Below are 16,819 nucleotides of genomic sequence, written 5' to 3'. Positions count from 1 at the left end.
AAAAGGCAAGCTGGCTTTAGAGGAAGAAGCCTGGATTATGTCTCCTCCAAACCTCCGGCTCTGGTTGGTGAAAACTGGTGCTAATGGACTAATAAGATAAAAACAAATCTTCACAAACTGGTTAACCATCCCCCACCAACATAATACCTTAACCTGCTGAAAATGCAGAGCTCCTAGGAGGCCTCTCCAATACTCATCCTAGCAGGTGGGTAAAGGAACTCTATTTTGTTCAGAAGAGCTTTACAGATGACCATCACCAACTCACCCTTCATAAAGTCACCTCATTGGCTATTCTCCCCACATTTGGCTGCCTATATTGAATCTCAGAAATCTTCCACTCTCTTTACTCTATTATTTGTAGCATCTCCTCCTTAAGCTGCTGGCTGCTATGCTTACTACTATCAGTGCTTTTCTCCCACCCCCAATTTTCCTGCCACCTTTTCTAGTGGATAGGCAACATTCCCACACATCATTTCCCCCAGACCTGTTTAGTTTAATTCTGACAGACTGTTAGGAAAAGAAGTTTGAAGCACATAGGTGAGGTCTCAAGGGGGCTGTTTATCCGAGGTAATGGCAGATCACCAAAGTCTCAAATGTGAGCAGACCCCTAATATTATCCTTAGTCTTTAATTCCCCTATTATTTAATGCCCCAAAGACCATTAAACTAGACTTCATCAGCTTGAGGTTTTGCTGAAGGCCAGTCTTGCTGGAAGTGCCTGAGTTCAACAAATAGCTCTAGTTCATGGTCTGGATGTCCTCTCATAGAACAGTTTACTGTAGGACGTCCTCACTCAGTCAAAATAATGCCATCCCTTAAAACCCAGCTTCCTTACCTCTTTCCCAGACTTTCAAATGGAAGATAGCACTTTCCAGCTGTTGCCAGACTGGGAGCACAGGATGTTCAATGGAAACATCTGTTGACCAAGCCCCTTGAAGTAACCTTTTGCTAGGCCCATTTGGATCTTGGAGTTTCTATCCTAAACTATTCACCACTGTAGTCACAGTCCACATCTGAAATAGCACCATCATACCCACACGTGTTTTTGAATCAGTCTGATTTGTTGCCAAAGATTTATTTAAATATTTATTCTGATTCTGAGGTACAGACACAAAGCAGCTGTGCTGTGCAACCATAAGCCAACTTCTGGTCCTCAAAGCACCATTGTTCAAATACCTAAAACTCATCTTCTCAGACCCAACTTCTCTCCTTTTCCTAGAAGACTGGACTATTCCACAGAGTATCTAGGTATCTACCTAACAATCTGTGGGGAACATGAACTTTCCTCAAATACAAATGGAAGGGATAGGAGCACAGTTGTGAATTAGGTATCAACCTTGCCCTTTTCAGACCTATCTCTACCCTAAATGCCTAGGATATCCCACCCCAGAGAGTCCTTGCTCTCTCCAACTCTACTTCTCCAACTTTCTATCTTCACCTAATGTTAAGTTAGTATACCACAGTGGCTAAGAGTATAAGTTCTAGACTCAAATATTTGGGCTGGAATCCCAAGTTGTATGTTCTTGAGCATGTAACTAATTGATATAAACTTCAATTGCTTCACTTGCTTAGAAAAGGGATGGTGGTAATTATAATTACCAATAGAGGTGAAAATGAGGACTAAATGAGGTAATGCATGTAAATGCTCTGTATTATAGAGCACCACATGCTAAAAACACTCAATAAACATTTACTATTATTTATTAGTATTATTACCCTCAGTAGTCTGCTTTCACATCATGTACATATGTATTATGATATGTTAATGACTGTCAGGAGTTAACATGACTTACACTTCTACAGGAGTCTAGAGACCACCAAAAAACCATCTGAAGTTTTAATTCTAAGGCTGGGGTCGACTTCCACTTTCTGATTCTACATGTGAAGGGCTTGGAAGATGTCACCAACATCCTCACAAGACAAAAACTGAAAATCAACAACTCTTTTTATATCCATCAGATAATTGAAGTCACAGTGAAAACTGCTGGCCCAGAAACTGGAGAGACAGGGAGAGACAGAGAATCACAGCTTCCTGGGAGCAGAAGCAGCCACAGGAGCTAGCAACTGGGACCCCACAGGTTTTTATATCTCAAGCTAGTTCACACTGAGGTCTCCAGAAATTAATCAGTTGTCCTCTAAGTGTTCCTACCAGTCTTGGGGAGTGAGTCACACTTCCGTGAGTTTTACCTCTAGGAGCACCATCAAATTCTCAGGATAAAGATCAGAGAAAAATCCACTCATTCTTCTGGCAGAGGAAGAAGAAAGTAACCATTTAAAAATATACCCAAATAGCTCTGTTCTCCTTACTAATAGCCTGCCTGCAAAGGACCTGGGGAAGGGAAATGTCCAACTCTAGCCCCCCGTAAACTTTGAAGCAGGGTAAGAAAAATAGCCAGCTCCAGCCCCCTCTGTTTTTCCTGTCTCACTTAATGGTGGGTAGGATGGAATCTGAGAAGGACTTGTGATGGACACAGCCCAGAGACAAGGTTCACTAAAAGACTGAAATCTAACCATAGGATTATAGGATGTTTCCCCCTTACCCTATACCTTACCAACCCATTCATAGGGCTCCTGTATGATAACAGTTATTACAGCTGAAAGAACTGCACAGTTCAGACCTTATTTAAGTAGAGGTCTCTATGGAAACCCAAAGATAACAGGGGAGTGAAAAACAAGGACACCAGAGGGAATTTTATCCACTAGCACCTAAAGTTATGGCAAGCAATAGACACAGCCTAACTCTTTAGCCAGGTAAACGTAACATCCTTACACTAAAAGCCTATTTACCTCAGTTTCTTTTATCCAGTACATCACATTGGCTTTCAACAAAACTTTACAAGGCATGCTAAGAGATAAAAAAACACCATTTAAAGAGAGATAACAAGCTTCAGAACAAGGCTAAGATATGGCAGAAAATTTGGAATTGTCAAATTTAAAATAACTATGATTAATATGTTAATATACCTGACAGAAATAATGGACAACATGAAAGAACAGAAAGGAGATGGAAACTCTTAGAAAGAATAAAAAGGGAAATGCTAGAAATCAAAACATGGTAATAGAAATAAAGAATGCCTTTGATAGGTGCATTAATAGACTAGACATGGCTGAGGAATGAATCAGTGACTTTGAAGGTTTGTCAACATGAGAGTGGTACTAAGCTGAGATCAGATACTAAAAGCCTTATATTCCATTCTAAGATAGTTGTATATTATGAGAGTTCAAATCCCAGCTCTGTCACTATATAACCTATCTCTTAAGCCTGTATTAAGAATTGAATTAGGTAATGAATGAACATGCTTGTCACAGAGTCAGGCCCTGTAAATACTCGATAAAAAGGAGCTATTAACTAAATGGTTTTATGGAATTATTGGGGTGCTTTAAATAGTCGCATCCTATGATCAGATGTATATTTCTGAAAGATCATTCATATATAAAAGGCAGTCAGACTATATAAATAAACATTGTTTTAGAGACTTTAATTTGCTTTAATTTGTTTTTACCCCTTGAATGTCAGTAAGAATATATAGGAAGTCCCTTCTAAGCCTGGATTATTATAACAGTTTAGGAAAGATCAAGAGCAAACTCCTGCTAAATTTGAGAAAAGCATACACATTGAAATAAGATGATAAAAGCTGACAAGACATATCATTTTGATAAATTAAGAAACTGTACAATCAAAACTCAACCTTCTAAGACCTTCATTCCTAATTACCAAAAACCAGCAGCAACCCAAAGGGCCATCAACAGGTGAATGGATAAACAGTAATACATCTTTGCAGTAGAATATAGGACAGTAATAAAAGGAATGGACTATTGATATACACCACAACATAGACAAATCTCAAATGCATCCTGCTAAGCAAAAGAAGACAAGCACAGAAGGCTACATATCATACTAACCCACTTATATGACATTCTGGAAAATGCAAAGTAACAGGAACAGAAAACAGATGAGTTTTACCAAGGACTGGGGCTAGGAAGAGGGAAGTGACTACAAAGGAACATGAAGGTGCCTGGAGTGACGGAAATGTTCTATGCCTTGATTGTGGTGTATACACTTGCCAAAACACATCGAATTGTACAAGTAAAAAAGGAAAATTTTATGTTTGTAGATTATACAGAATAACAAGACTTTTTAAAAGAACTCAAATTTAAATTTCCAATTAGAGTCTGAGATGTCTTAGGTAGCTTTATTTCTAGCTTCCCATGTAACTTCCCTTTCCATAGTAGCAGCAAATATTAAGTAAGGACTTTGGTCATTAGATTTTTATAACATGTCTGGGATATAATACAGATATTATTACATCTATTTCGTATGCAGGGAAACAGACGCCTAGTGACATCCAAGTACTTATCCACATTAATTGTAGAATGGTGACCAGAATCCAGGTCCCCAGACTCAAAGATCAGTGCGTCTTACATATATCAAATACCCACTCATCCCATATTAACCCACCTTCTTTATAATTTACAAATAGTAAAGAACCCCTCTTCACTCCTAATGGTGTAGTATCTAGGAATAAAAACAAGGATAAATGCATGTTAAATCTTGTGTCACTATCTGTAGTTTTAGGGCACACTAACTGAAGTCTTCATGGGTTTTACAGCTCATTCCTTCTGAATAAAACTGTCTTTGAAAACTCTAGCTATGAGAATAAAAATTTAAGTATGGAATGCAATTTTATGGTTACAAAAGAAGGCATATGCTAATATCATTAAATTTCCAAAAGGGATTTAAAATCCCAAAGCATTTTGTCAAACCATTTTTTTTAGCAAGAAAGGTTTGGTCATTTGGGCTGTGGTATTTATGAAGTGCCCAATGACCTTTTTTTCCCCTTTAAGAAACTTTTCAGAATGTATAGCAAGATAAATTAATGCAAAGCTCTTAACTTTGGAAGCTTAACTCATTGTCATGAGTGATGGCATTTAGAAATGGGCATTCCTAAATTATTATTTTAGTGGTGAAATTACTTACTTATAATCTATCTGTACTTTTTCTTAAACATGGTATGAGTGAGAGATCTAATTCTTCTCCAAGTGAATAATCAATTACGTGCACATCATTTTTTAATAAGCCACCATTGTTACCCTTCCACACCCGTTAAAATTAAGTGTTATCACATACTAAGTTCTCATACATACATATTTTTAAATCTGTTTTTGGATTCTCTATTCTATTCAACTGATCTACTTATCTTTTCCTAAACTTATTATTTTAATTACTGCGGTTCAGTAATTTTAGTATCACATAGGCTAAGTCCCCTCTCTGGAATGTTTTTTTCAGTATTTCCTTGCCAATTTTAGTACATTCATTCATCCATATAAACTTTATAATGTTTATCATGTTATCTAATTCTAAAAAAATTATATTCTAGAAAATTGGGTTATTTATATGAAATTGGGAAGAACTTATCTTTTATTCTATGAGATCTTCCCATGCAGAAATACATTCTGTCTCTCCATTAATTTAGACCTTATTTGATGTCCTTCAATGAAATTATATTTTTATATAGGACCCTCCCATTTTTCTTAAATGTATCCCAAAGTGTTTTATGTTTTGTCATTGTTATAAATGGGATCGTTTCATTTTTCCCTTTATATATCTAACTGATAATTGCTAGCAAAATCAAGTTATTGAATATTTTGTATGTTTTTATTAAGCTAACTTATCAAATTGTCTCATTACTTCTAATTTTTGTTAAGTCTGTTGGGTCTTCTTAATGTACAATTACATAATCTGAAAAATAAGCTTATTTTGTCTCTTCTAATATTTATACAGCATATTTCATTTAATTTTCCTACTGCATCAGCTAGAACTTCCAAAATGATGTTAAATAATAGTAGTGACAGAGACATTCCTATCTTGTATGTCATGGATGTAAGGATATATGCATGTTTACAAGGATGTTCATTGCAACACTGTGATTATTTTTTAAAAACTAGAAAAAACTTGAATATCCATCAGAAGAACTGCTAAATAAAGCAAGGTTATTTCTATCGTATGAACTACGATACAGCTATTACAAATGAGTTAAATCTATTATAAACACAGAATGATGTTCAAGATACATTTGTATGTTACACAGAGAGTTGAAGAGTGATATATACACTATGTTACCATTTTTATAGAAATGAGGAATGGGGAAATATATGTATGTATGTATGTATACAAATAATTAACATATATAAAGACAGTGTGTTAGCATAGAGGAAAGTGTGGGATGATATAACCAACAGGTAACATTTAGTTACCATAGGTGGCTGAAATGAAGTAGAAGATTGGGGTACAATTGACTTAATACGTATCATTGTTTGATTTGCCAAAATGATCACAGTTTTTAAATATATATACATAGATACATACAATCACTTCTTTTGGCTGGTCTCTAAACTTTTTGTAAAACTCCGTACATTTCAAAACAGAAAAGAGAAATGGGTTTCAATAGACTTAAGCAAATCACATAAACCTCTTGGGTTTTGATTTCCTGACATATAAAAGAAATAAGTTGTACTGGATGGGCTCTAAGGTCCCTCTGATTTTATAATTCCTTCAGCTTAGTTCAGTTTGATCTTGAAAAAAATCTCTTTCTGGTTAGAGTCCCTTTGGACACTCAGAATCATTAAGGAGTCCCTCAGAAGGATTTCAGGAACTTTTCCCAAAGTAACAATTTTGAGAGAGCATTCTATGTACATCAGTGATGAGTAGTAAATGCATAAGATATGCACTTAGCAGAGCATCAGAATGGCATTATAAGAAGAATATGTATTAGAAGTCAGAAGTTCAGGATATGAACCACTAATTGGCCATGTATTAGCTAAGCGATCTTCTGTAAGTTATTTAAGTTTCCTCATGTGTGAAAAGATGATGATAAGAGCCACCAATAAGTAACATCACCTTCTTTTGCTAAAAGATGGAGTTCAGGTCAAAGGGATATAGCCTTCTTCCACATACCTCCTGCATTCCAAGTACAACCAGGATTGACTTACTCATCTTTAGGTAAAAAACTATGTGTTACACTTTATGGCAAAGTAGAACAGAGTCTCCAAACCAGTGGTCCACAGTACCCTGGGTGTGCTAGAGGAGAATTACTAGTGTATAAACACAATAATCTGCACCACAGCCCTGAAATCAGTCGTGTAGGGCCTAGAACAGTCCAAGCCCTCAGGGCAGTTTTCTAATCACCTCCTTGTGCCATGTTACCATTTTCTATGTGTACTATATTAAATAAAAATACTTGTGAAAGAATACTGTCAACTATTATGTACTGTGAAAATACTGAGTGACCTTACTTAGTTTTGAAATTTTCCTGTTTTCAAGTCTATCTACGGTTAAACACAGAGGTAAGTCTACACCCTTTACTTGATACAAATGCTGTTGAGTTCAGGAGCTGTTCTTTAGATGTTTTAATTGATGTAGCTCCATCCTGTAGTGTTGTGGAGAAGTTGTTTACTTATCTAACTCCTTCCATGAGAACAGGGAAATGTGTTTATTTTGGTGACTTCACTTTCCCCAGTCCCTGGCATGGTGCCTAGCAAATCATAGGCGCCAAAAAGTAAGTGTTGAATGAATGAACAGTTGTACAAATGAATTAATTAATTTGCACTAAACCATCCATAATGTCCCAGCCCATCCCATTTATAAGCAGTAGCAAACATCTGAAACTAAGATAGCTGTGGCAAGAAAAAGGGAGATTCAAACTGGTAGCCTTGACCTCATTAACATCAGCGGAAGTAACTAATCCCATAGAAGAGTGTTTTACCCCAACTTGTGTATTTGCATTTTCATTGCTGATGTCCCATTAAAGTTAGGGGATTCTTTTGTTTAGCAATGGGATAAAGGGACACAACAGTGTTCTCAGTGAATAATGAGGTCATTCTAGTGTTCTTATTTGTTCAGTAAAGAAGAGAATCTTCATCTCTCATTTAAGTTTCTAAAAACACTAATATTATTGTATATTCTGGGTTAATGTCTAAGCCCCATTCATATAGTGTCAGGAGGAAATGTTAAAAAGTGTAGCCCCTTCCCTCCCTTCCTTTTGCGAACAGACAGAGTTCAGATAGAGGAAATGCAGCCCCCTTACACACAGCTTTTACATTCCAAGCATAAAAATAGGCTTACTCAGTCATCTTTACAAATATGCCCCAGTGCCACCTCATCTGCCTCTATCTTTCTATCCAGTTGTGATTATATGCAGGCACAGGAATAGTCCTCAAAGGCCAACCATAGACTATTTTGGACTGGACAGGCTAGGAAACTAAAACAGAATGTGAGAGTGAGGCAAGATAATTAGAGAGTAAGTAAAAAGCAGAAATTGATGGAAAAGAAACCAGTTTAAAGATTGCACGTATTTGAAAAGATGACTGGGAAAAGGATTGTGCAACACACATACTTTACGCTGTTAAAACACTGGAGATAAAACATTTCTACATTTCTAACTTTGGATGCCCACTGCATAGAATTGCACTGAGATTTAAATGAGATAATATAGAGACCAAGTATAGCACAGTAAATGGCACATGGTAAGTGCTTACTAAATAACAGCAAGGCTGGTGATGGCCGATGATGGCATATCTAAGTTATAGATATTCTATATTCATGCATAATGAACATCATGTTCCTTTTTTCTGTCAGAATATTACCCTCATTAAATAAAAAAGGGAGGACAATTCACATAGAGACTTGAGGTCCTAGAAGAGGACATGCTCTTGGTTTCTCTTGGTTAGTTTCCCCAGGTGTAAGGATAGAGAGACTTCCAAATTTAAAAACGTATGATGGGATTTAGGCTTCCCTGGGAACTGAGGGTCTGTCAGATCTGATAGAAACAACCTGGGTCATCTTTTATATGTGTTTGCTCCTAACAATGCACACAGCACCTGTGCAGAAAACCTCCTTGGTCACCTCTGGCCATCACATAAGCCTGTACTATGTGTCAAACACTGTGGCTTAGAGCTGGCAAGGGGTTCTCAGTCCTTTTATAGGACCACAGAGACCCAGGCTAGCAGCCAGACTCTCATAGCTAGAAGGGTGTGTGGTTATGTCTCTTTTTCCTCCCCTGGATCTATTCTCTGCCCTTGTGTGACTTCCTCCATGCCCAGGGAAGCTAAAGACTATTGATTCTTTCTCCTGGTTTTGCCCTCTGACTTCTATTTGAATGTGCATGGTAGGCGCTGAGGCACTCACAGGAAACCAGAGGCAAGTTAAGGATTATGGTATTTATCCTGCCCATTCCCTCTGTCTGCCAGTTTCTGTGTTCTTCTAAGGCCACAGCTCTCTCTGCTCAGCTCTTGCCAGGTTCCAGTGGCACTGCTCCTTCCCCTTGCCACTGTGGGCCTAGGAGAGGTAATTGACAGTTTCATCACTTGTTGGGTCCCTTAACCCTAACCACACCTCTGTATATAGTTCCTTCATTCACTGCTTTTCTGTGCAGCATTTGAGTGAGGTTTATTGCCAGCTAAACACTTTATCTCCAGTGTTCACATATTCTGCATTGGGCCCATTTCTCTCCTCTGCCTTGACTGCAGTGGCTCTCATAATATAGACCGTGATAACAGTTGATATTGTTTATAAGTACAATTACTTGTAATGATGGGATTTTGTTCCTAGCAGTAATATTTCTATATACCACAAATACTCTTTTGCGTCTTACTTAAATTTTCACTTTTCTTCCCATTTGCTCTCATGAGCTGGGTGGAGGAAGATTTTACTTATTTCTAGCAGTTGCGAAAAGTGGGATTGCTTTTGATACCTGCTGATGGAAGGGCATGAAAACCAGTAGCATATAGGAGCTACAGCTCTGAATTATTTTGTTGAGCATCTGTTGATTCTTCCCAGTGAAATATCTAATACCAAAAACTAGAAATAAAATCTCTTCCTTTTCCTATCCCAAGCCAGCTATTAAGGTAAAAACTGCCTTTGACACCATGCTGCATTACCTTGTACCACACAACATCAGGTTCCTGATTGGACTTTTTGAAGTCATCCATATCTGGGCAGGAGATCTCCTTTCTTTTAGTGACTTCGGATTTTTCTAAATAGCGGATCCTGCTATTGTAGCACAGGCCTGATTCATTCTCAGCAACAGTCAAGGACATTGACACCTTCATGCAATATGTCGAGTTTCTGTAGGAACAGAGAAGTAGCAAAATGGCTTTATTGGATGTTTACAACTTTGTACTCTATATATTTGAAGAGTATTGACTTTTCCATTTAGGGTCTTGCCTAGAAATCAAAAACGACATCAAAACAACACACAGTTTTCTACTTCAACTGACAGAAAGATTTCAAATAAAATGCTAATGTGCACATCTCTGCCAATGATACAGCTACATAGGTACACAGAACAGCTGTACCCATCTTCAGAACTATGAGATAGCCAGACTTCTTTCCCAGTGGTAAATATTGCTATGTTGAAAATCTGATATTGAAAACTTGTGAAAAAGTCTATACTAGAGCTACAGACATTTTGATCTGCCTCTATGGCTAGTCCCTTAACAGGTGTTTCAAGGGTTGTTTAATTTTACCATTGGTTTTGAAGTCAACATTTTCTTTTATAAGATACATACCAAAAACCAGATCAACATACAGAAGATACCTGTTAACTTACATAGCTTTTTAAGGTGTATACTGAGATATGTCAGCCATCAGATTCTAGGTTCCCACAAAAAAACAAATCCTAGTAGAATGTGATTGGTCTGGATTAATTATACTCACCAACACTAGCATTATAAAAGAATTTCAGACTGAATTTTGCCATAAGTCCTCTTTAGAAATCAGGCCTTAATTGTCTAACTCATTATATAAGGGTATTTATGGAATTCAATCTGCCTTCATTTCCCTGTGGATTTACCCTATGACTTTTCCCTACCTGGACTCCAGAAGATATCAACCACACAAAAGAAAACTGAAATCTATGAGGATGAGATCAGAAGCAGCTTAGTAAGACTTAGAAGAAAGTCAACTATGAATCTCTTGGTGGGACATTTCATACCTGTTCTAAATATCAAAGGATAGCTGCTGTTAAAAATACAAAGTGCCAAATCTCCTCAGGCAAGGGAGAGCAAAAATGAAAATTGGGAGTATGTCAGATTAAGAAGTTTCTGTACAGCAAAGGAAACCATCAACAAAACAAAAAGGTAACTGACAGTATAGGAGAATATATTCATAAGTGATATATCTGATAAAGGGTTAACATCCAAAATACAGAAAGAATTCATACAGCTCAACACCAAAAAACCAAATAACAAAATTAAAAAATGGGCAAAGGACCTGAATAAACATTTTTCCAAAGAAGACATACAGATGGTCAATAGGCATATAAAAAGATGCTCTGCATCGCTCATCCTCAAGGAAATGAAAATCAAAACTACAATAAGATAGCACCTCACACCAGTCAGAATGGCTACTATCCAAAACACAAGAAATAGCAAGTGTTGGCAAGGATGTGGAGAAAAGGGAACTCTCCTTCATTGTTGGTGGGAATATAAATGGCATAGCCACTGTGGAAAGCATTATGGAGGTTCCTCAAAAAACCAAAATTAGATATACCATACAACCCAGTAATTCCACTCCTAGGAATTTACCCAAAGAAAAAAATCTCTGATTTGAAAAGATACAAGCACCCCTATGTTTATTGCCACATTATTTTCAATAGCCAAGATATGGAAGCAACCAAAGTGTCCTTAAATAAATAGGTGAATGGATAAAGAATATGTGGTACAAAACGGAATATTATTCAACATAACAAAGAATGAAATCCTGCCATTTACAACAACATTGTTGGACCTAGAGACTATTATGCTAAGTGATATAAGCTAGGCACAGAAAGACAAATACCATATGATTTCACTTATTTGTAGAGTCTAAAAACAAAACAAAACAAAACAAAACAAAATAGCAGTAGACTCACAGACACTGAGAAGTGACTGTTACCATGGGGGAGGGGTTGGGGTAGGTGGGTGGAATAGGTGAAGGGGATAAAGAGGCACAAAATCTCAATCATAATATAAATTAGTCACATACATGAAAGTGCAGCATAGACAATATAATCAGTAGTTATGTAACATCTTTGTATGTTGACAGATAGTAACTACATTTGTTGGAGTGAGCATTTAGTAATGTAGATAACTGTTGAATCACTATGTTGTATACTTGAAACCAATATAATATTGTATGTCCACTATGCTTCAATAAAAAAATTTAAGATACAAACTACCAAAGGCACTTTAAAATCACGCATTTTTACAAACAAGTGATAATAATTCAGAAAAGTGGGACTGGCATACCAACCAATAATTTTAAGATGGCCTTAAATGACTGCTACTATTTATATTATTTATTACTTATTGAAATTTCACAATAGGCCAGACATCGTACAAAACACAGGAGTGCAGATGGCTGCTGCCCATTGGGTTTACATACATAGTTAATCAAAATGACTGCTACTTAGATTTCTAGTGAATTTGATTACTGGCAAGTACTCCTGATTATACCCATGACTGTCATTTGAGAAGACTGCTATCAAAGCACTCCCATTCTGATGTTCAAATGCAACCACATTATACAATGCAGATCGTGAGCTATTGCTTTTCACTTTCCCTTAACATAGGTTCCTAGAATCCAAAAGGTATAAGGTATGCTCACTGGAGATCAAATTGTAAGAACATTTAATTCTTTTGTTAGATGTTTGATAGCCTCTTTAAAAGCCATGAAGCTAAAGCCACCAGAAAAAAAATGTCCCAGGCTAAAGGGTAAAGTTTATTTCAGTTAATTTGGTTCTTCTTGATCCCATTTTCAACACTTCAGTGCTAAACATTTTCATGTCTCTCTACTTCCTTTAAAGCCCTACATGATCTGACCTGTCTTAACACTATGTCCTTCACTCATTGGGATACAGTCATATGGCATTTCCTCTATTCCCTGAATACACAAGCCTGTTCAAGTCATGGACATTTACACTTGCTTTTCTCTCTGATCTTCTATCATTTGTATATTTATGAAATGTAAGCAAGGGATTTGCTGCTCTTATTCATCACTCTATTCCTGGGGTCTACATGAATAGAGAGTAGGTGCTCAGATGTTAGTTGATTAAATGAGTGGACATCAAAAGGCATGTATTCAACAGACATGCCCTTTCTGATCTACTTTTGAATAAGCCCCATATGATACTAACTCCCTCCCCATTCTACAGATACAGGTATGTGGCTGGTCAAATATCACATTCTCTAAATACAGCCCAGCATAATTTTGCAGGTATTCTTATACCACTAAGGTAAGGATTAGCCAAGTCTTGTGCACCAGCATGTCAGCAAAGAAAGGAATATATTGACTACATCTGGGAGAAAAGAAGGACTAGGGTAGGTATGGAGGATGGAGGGAACATAAATGGTCAATTTTTAAAAGGTATTGAACACAATAGGACAAGGATTGCCTCTGGAGTGTAGATGAGTTATTCTGAATGGTTCTTAATGTTACAGAATTTGAACATATCTGGTCCATGGTGTTATCCACACAGGTGAAAGAGACTTACTTATTAAATATCTTCCAGTTATTATGTTATACCCCCAGTGAAAGAGAGCTGTTGAGCAACAGTCTCAACAGTAGAAGTAGATAGAATGTCCAATGCCCTGAATGAAGCTTACTATCCCAAATGTATTTAGCCCCAGGGAGAAAACAGGGTAGTCTAAATAAGCAGCTGGGATAATACAGTAGTCTCTTAGCAAAACACCAGCTTTGAATCCACTGGGTTCGACTAGCTCTATGTCTTTGGGCAAGTTATGTCACATCTCTCACTTTGTTTCCTCAGCTGAAAAATGAGGATAAGTCCTTTATGGGTGGATGAAGGAGTTTCTTTCTTTATACAACCATGAACAAAAGTATGTCTACCATTTTCAGCTGGAATGATTGTAACACCTGACCTCCCCAGGCTGCTTTGTAACTATTAAACAAAATAACGCACATAAAACACATAAGCAGCATCTGGCACACAGTAGATTGTTAATACATTATAGTTAGAATTTTATTACTACTAGGGTTAGTTGGTATGTATATTAACAAATAATAATTATAATATATATGTGATTGTGAGTTAAATTACAATATTTCTAGAATCTCTCACCTGGCCATAGTTCATCTCCATATCAATAGGTGTTTCCAAGGGTGAAGAGAAGTAGCCATCTCCATATCAATAGGTGATTGCAAGGGTTGGGGGAGCGAGGGTATATCTGAACCAGAGAGGTCTGGTGGTGCCCCTTTTTACAGCTGGGTCTCAAGAGACAGATAAGAAGTGGACGACTGCTTGTAAGCAATATATGGGTTTCTCCCACTTTGCTTCTCCCTTTGATTTTGGCTTCAAAGGTAGTTTGTCCCAGGCTGGGAACTTATTTTCCCCCTGAGTTTACAATATGCTACTGGGTTAGGGGTGCTACTTGATAGGAAAGAGTCTGGTTAAGAAGTCATTTGGGTAACAGGTCTAGTACCAGATGGCCATGAAGGTCTGAAAGGATCCAAAAGATACACTAACCCAGGCACAAAAATAAATGAATCAAGAGACAGTAGCTAAGGCAGGAAGGAACTTCCAGGTACCATGAGTGCTAGCTACTAGGCAAAGGCCAGAAAGTTGAAGGTCAAAACGTTAGTAAGAGTTTCACTAAGAATTTTGGGGATTTTCTTAGACAAACACCTTCTCCAATAAAGCCGAGATCTCTAGGCAAGGTTTCCAGGGACAAAAGACAAAAGATATTCCTGTGTTTCTCTTCATAACACCTCCAAAGTATAAACTATGAAGCCATGAAAGCAACACCTTCAGTGGTGATGGGAATGAGGATAGTAACTCACCCTGGGAATAGCTGATAGGCTGAAGGAGGAAATGTTTCAGTCTTGAACCCTTACCCACAAACAACCTTACACCAGGGCTCTGCACTTTTGTCTGGTCTCTAGCATATATGAAAGGCTGCTGACAAATTGCTTGTTGACCTATAAACAAACCTTATGAAGTATGAATTCCTTGACACTGACCAAGGTCTCTACTCAAAGACTCGAAGACAATGCCAGGTGTGGTCCTGCTGTCTCCATCACTGACATGCTGGAGGTGTGATCAAGGCTGCTTGACAGTCTGACTCAGGTTGATTTTTATTAGTTGTGTAATCCAGGTCTGGCACAGTTACCACTAACAATCTTGCATTATTTAGATTTTATTTTGAAAAATGTCCCAGGCCAGTTCTATTTTAAATGTTTCCTGCAACTGGTACCTAAAAATGCTATGTTTTCTTTCATTAGGTACAATTAGAGCTGTGTAAATTTAAGGAAGCAGATTGATGAGTGTGCAAAAATGAGGATTATACTTTTTTTTCTGTCCTCCCTTCATATCTTGAGGAAGACAAGGAACACATTCAGGCTCAATATGAGCAAACATCATCTGCAGTGATATTGCAAGTCTTCATAATTGCATAGATTCAAAATCTTCAAGTGCTTCCATATCTCTTAATTCTGCCAATAATCCAGGAAAATGTTCAGGGTAAATAGCACCTACATTTTGCAGAGTAGTACAATGTAGACACAGAGAGGACAAATAACAGTCAACCTCATATAGCTGGTCAGTGGATTAGAACCAAGGTTTTGGCTGTTAGCCCCTGGCTACTCTCAGAACTTGATGCTAACATGGGTTAACAGCCAAATTAACTCATGGTTATCCATAACAACTTGCAGAAGCTTACAGAAAGAAAAGCAGATGTGTAAAGATAACATTTAAGGAATAATGTTAATATGTGCAGCATAGAAGAATTTACAAATTTATGAATAAATCTCACTTTCTATTCCAAAGATTTAATGTTAGCTGCATTAGGTCATAATTTATACTTTTTCCCCACAAGTATTTCTGGAGGAAAATGGTGACCTATCTTGGGTTCCCTGAGGGGAAAAGTAAAAAGACCCAGGATTTAAAACATACATGAAAAATCCATATGCCTTTTTCTAACTTCCATTTATAAAACATGCTTATACTATAAAATGTAAAGTTTTATTTCAGAATTTGAGTTTATGTAAATTTGTTGTATCACCAGGGCTCACCTACTGAAAAAAAGTAAGTAAATTAGGGAACTTTTTCATATCTAAAAGCAGAAGCCCAGATAAATTGTCTCAGGATTTAGCTGACTCTTTTCTAAATGGTTCCTTCACTTGTCTTATCCATATTTCAAAATATTTTCCTTGCAAAAAGAGATTGTCCCATATAGTGTTATTTTCTTTATCTTATATTTGTATTTTGACATGCAAAAAAATATCTTTTTTATTCAATCACAAATATAAATAAGAAATAAGTATGAAAAAAATATTTTCCTTGCAAATTCCAGAACTATCTAATGATCAGTAAACTAAAACAGACGTTGCTTTCTGACATTTTTGAAATGCAAATTGACTGCTATGTGTAGCTCTCAATTAATCAATCTACCAAACTTAGATGATACTGCTTTCCTCCAAACATAAGAACTATGAACAGATACTATAGCAGATTCAAGGAAGGGAAACAAGTGAATAAACAAACAGGATCTTAGGCCCTTTGATGAATTCTATTTCTTGAGAAACATGATAAAAATAAGAAAATTTTATTGAAAAAGTTGTTGAAAAGGAGACTTCATATTAATGCAGAAATGCGTACATATAACTGCAAACATGCAATGTTAATGCTTGAAAACACCAAGAGTTAATTACTAATATCAGAAATGGAAGAGGGGATCACTACAGGTACCATGGATGTTAAAAGGTTAATTAATGACTACAATGAACAACTCTATGCCCCAAAATTTGATACCCTTGATGAAATGGA

General features: G+C 36.9%; 1 protein-coding gene across 1 annotated transcript in view; it reads right to left on the bottom strand.

Moving 5' to 3' along the window:
- Positions 1-16,819, bottom strand: part of IL1RAPL2 (interleukin 1 receptor accessory protein like 2) — a 1,159,060-nt gene that overhangs the window by 485,499 nt on the left and 656,742 nt on the right. Inside the window, exon 4 of the mRNA XM_073227767.1 lies at positions 9,936-10,122. Within this exon, the coding sequence (XP_073083868.1) occupies positions 9,936-10,122 (187 nt within the window). The remainder of the gene's footprint in view (positions 1-9,935; positions 10,123-16,819) is intronic.

This window comes from Manis javanica, chromosome X (assembly GCF_040802235.1).
Source record: "Manis javanica isolate MJ-LG chromosome X, MJ_LKY, whole genome shotgun sequence".
Classification (NCBI taxonomy): Eukaryota; Metazoa; Chordata; class Mammalia; order Pholidota; family Manidae; genus Manis; species Manis javanica.
This window is presented reverse-complemented; position numbering and strand designations above follow the sequence as displayed.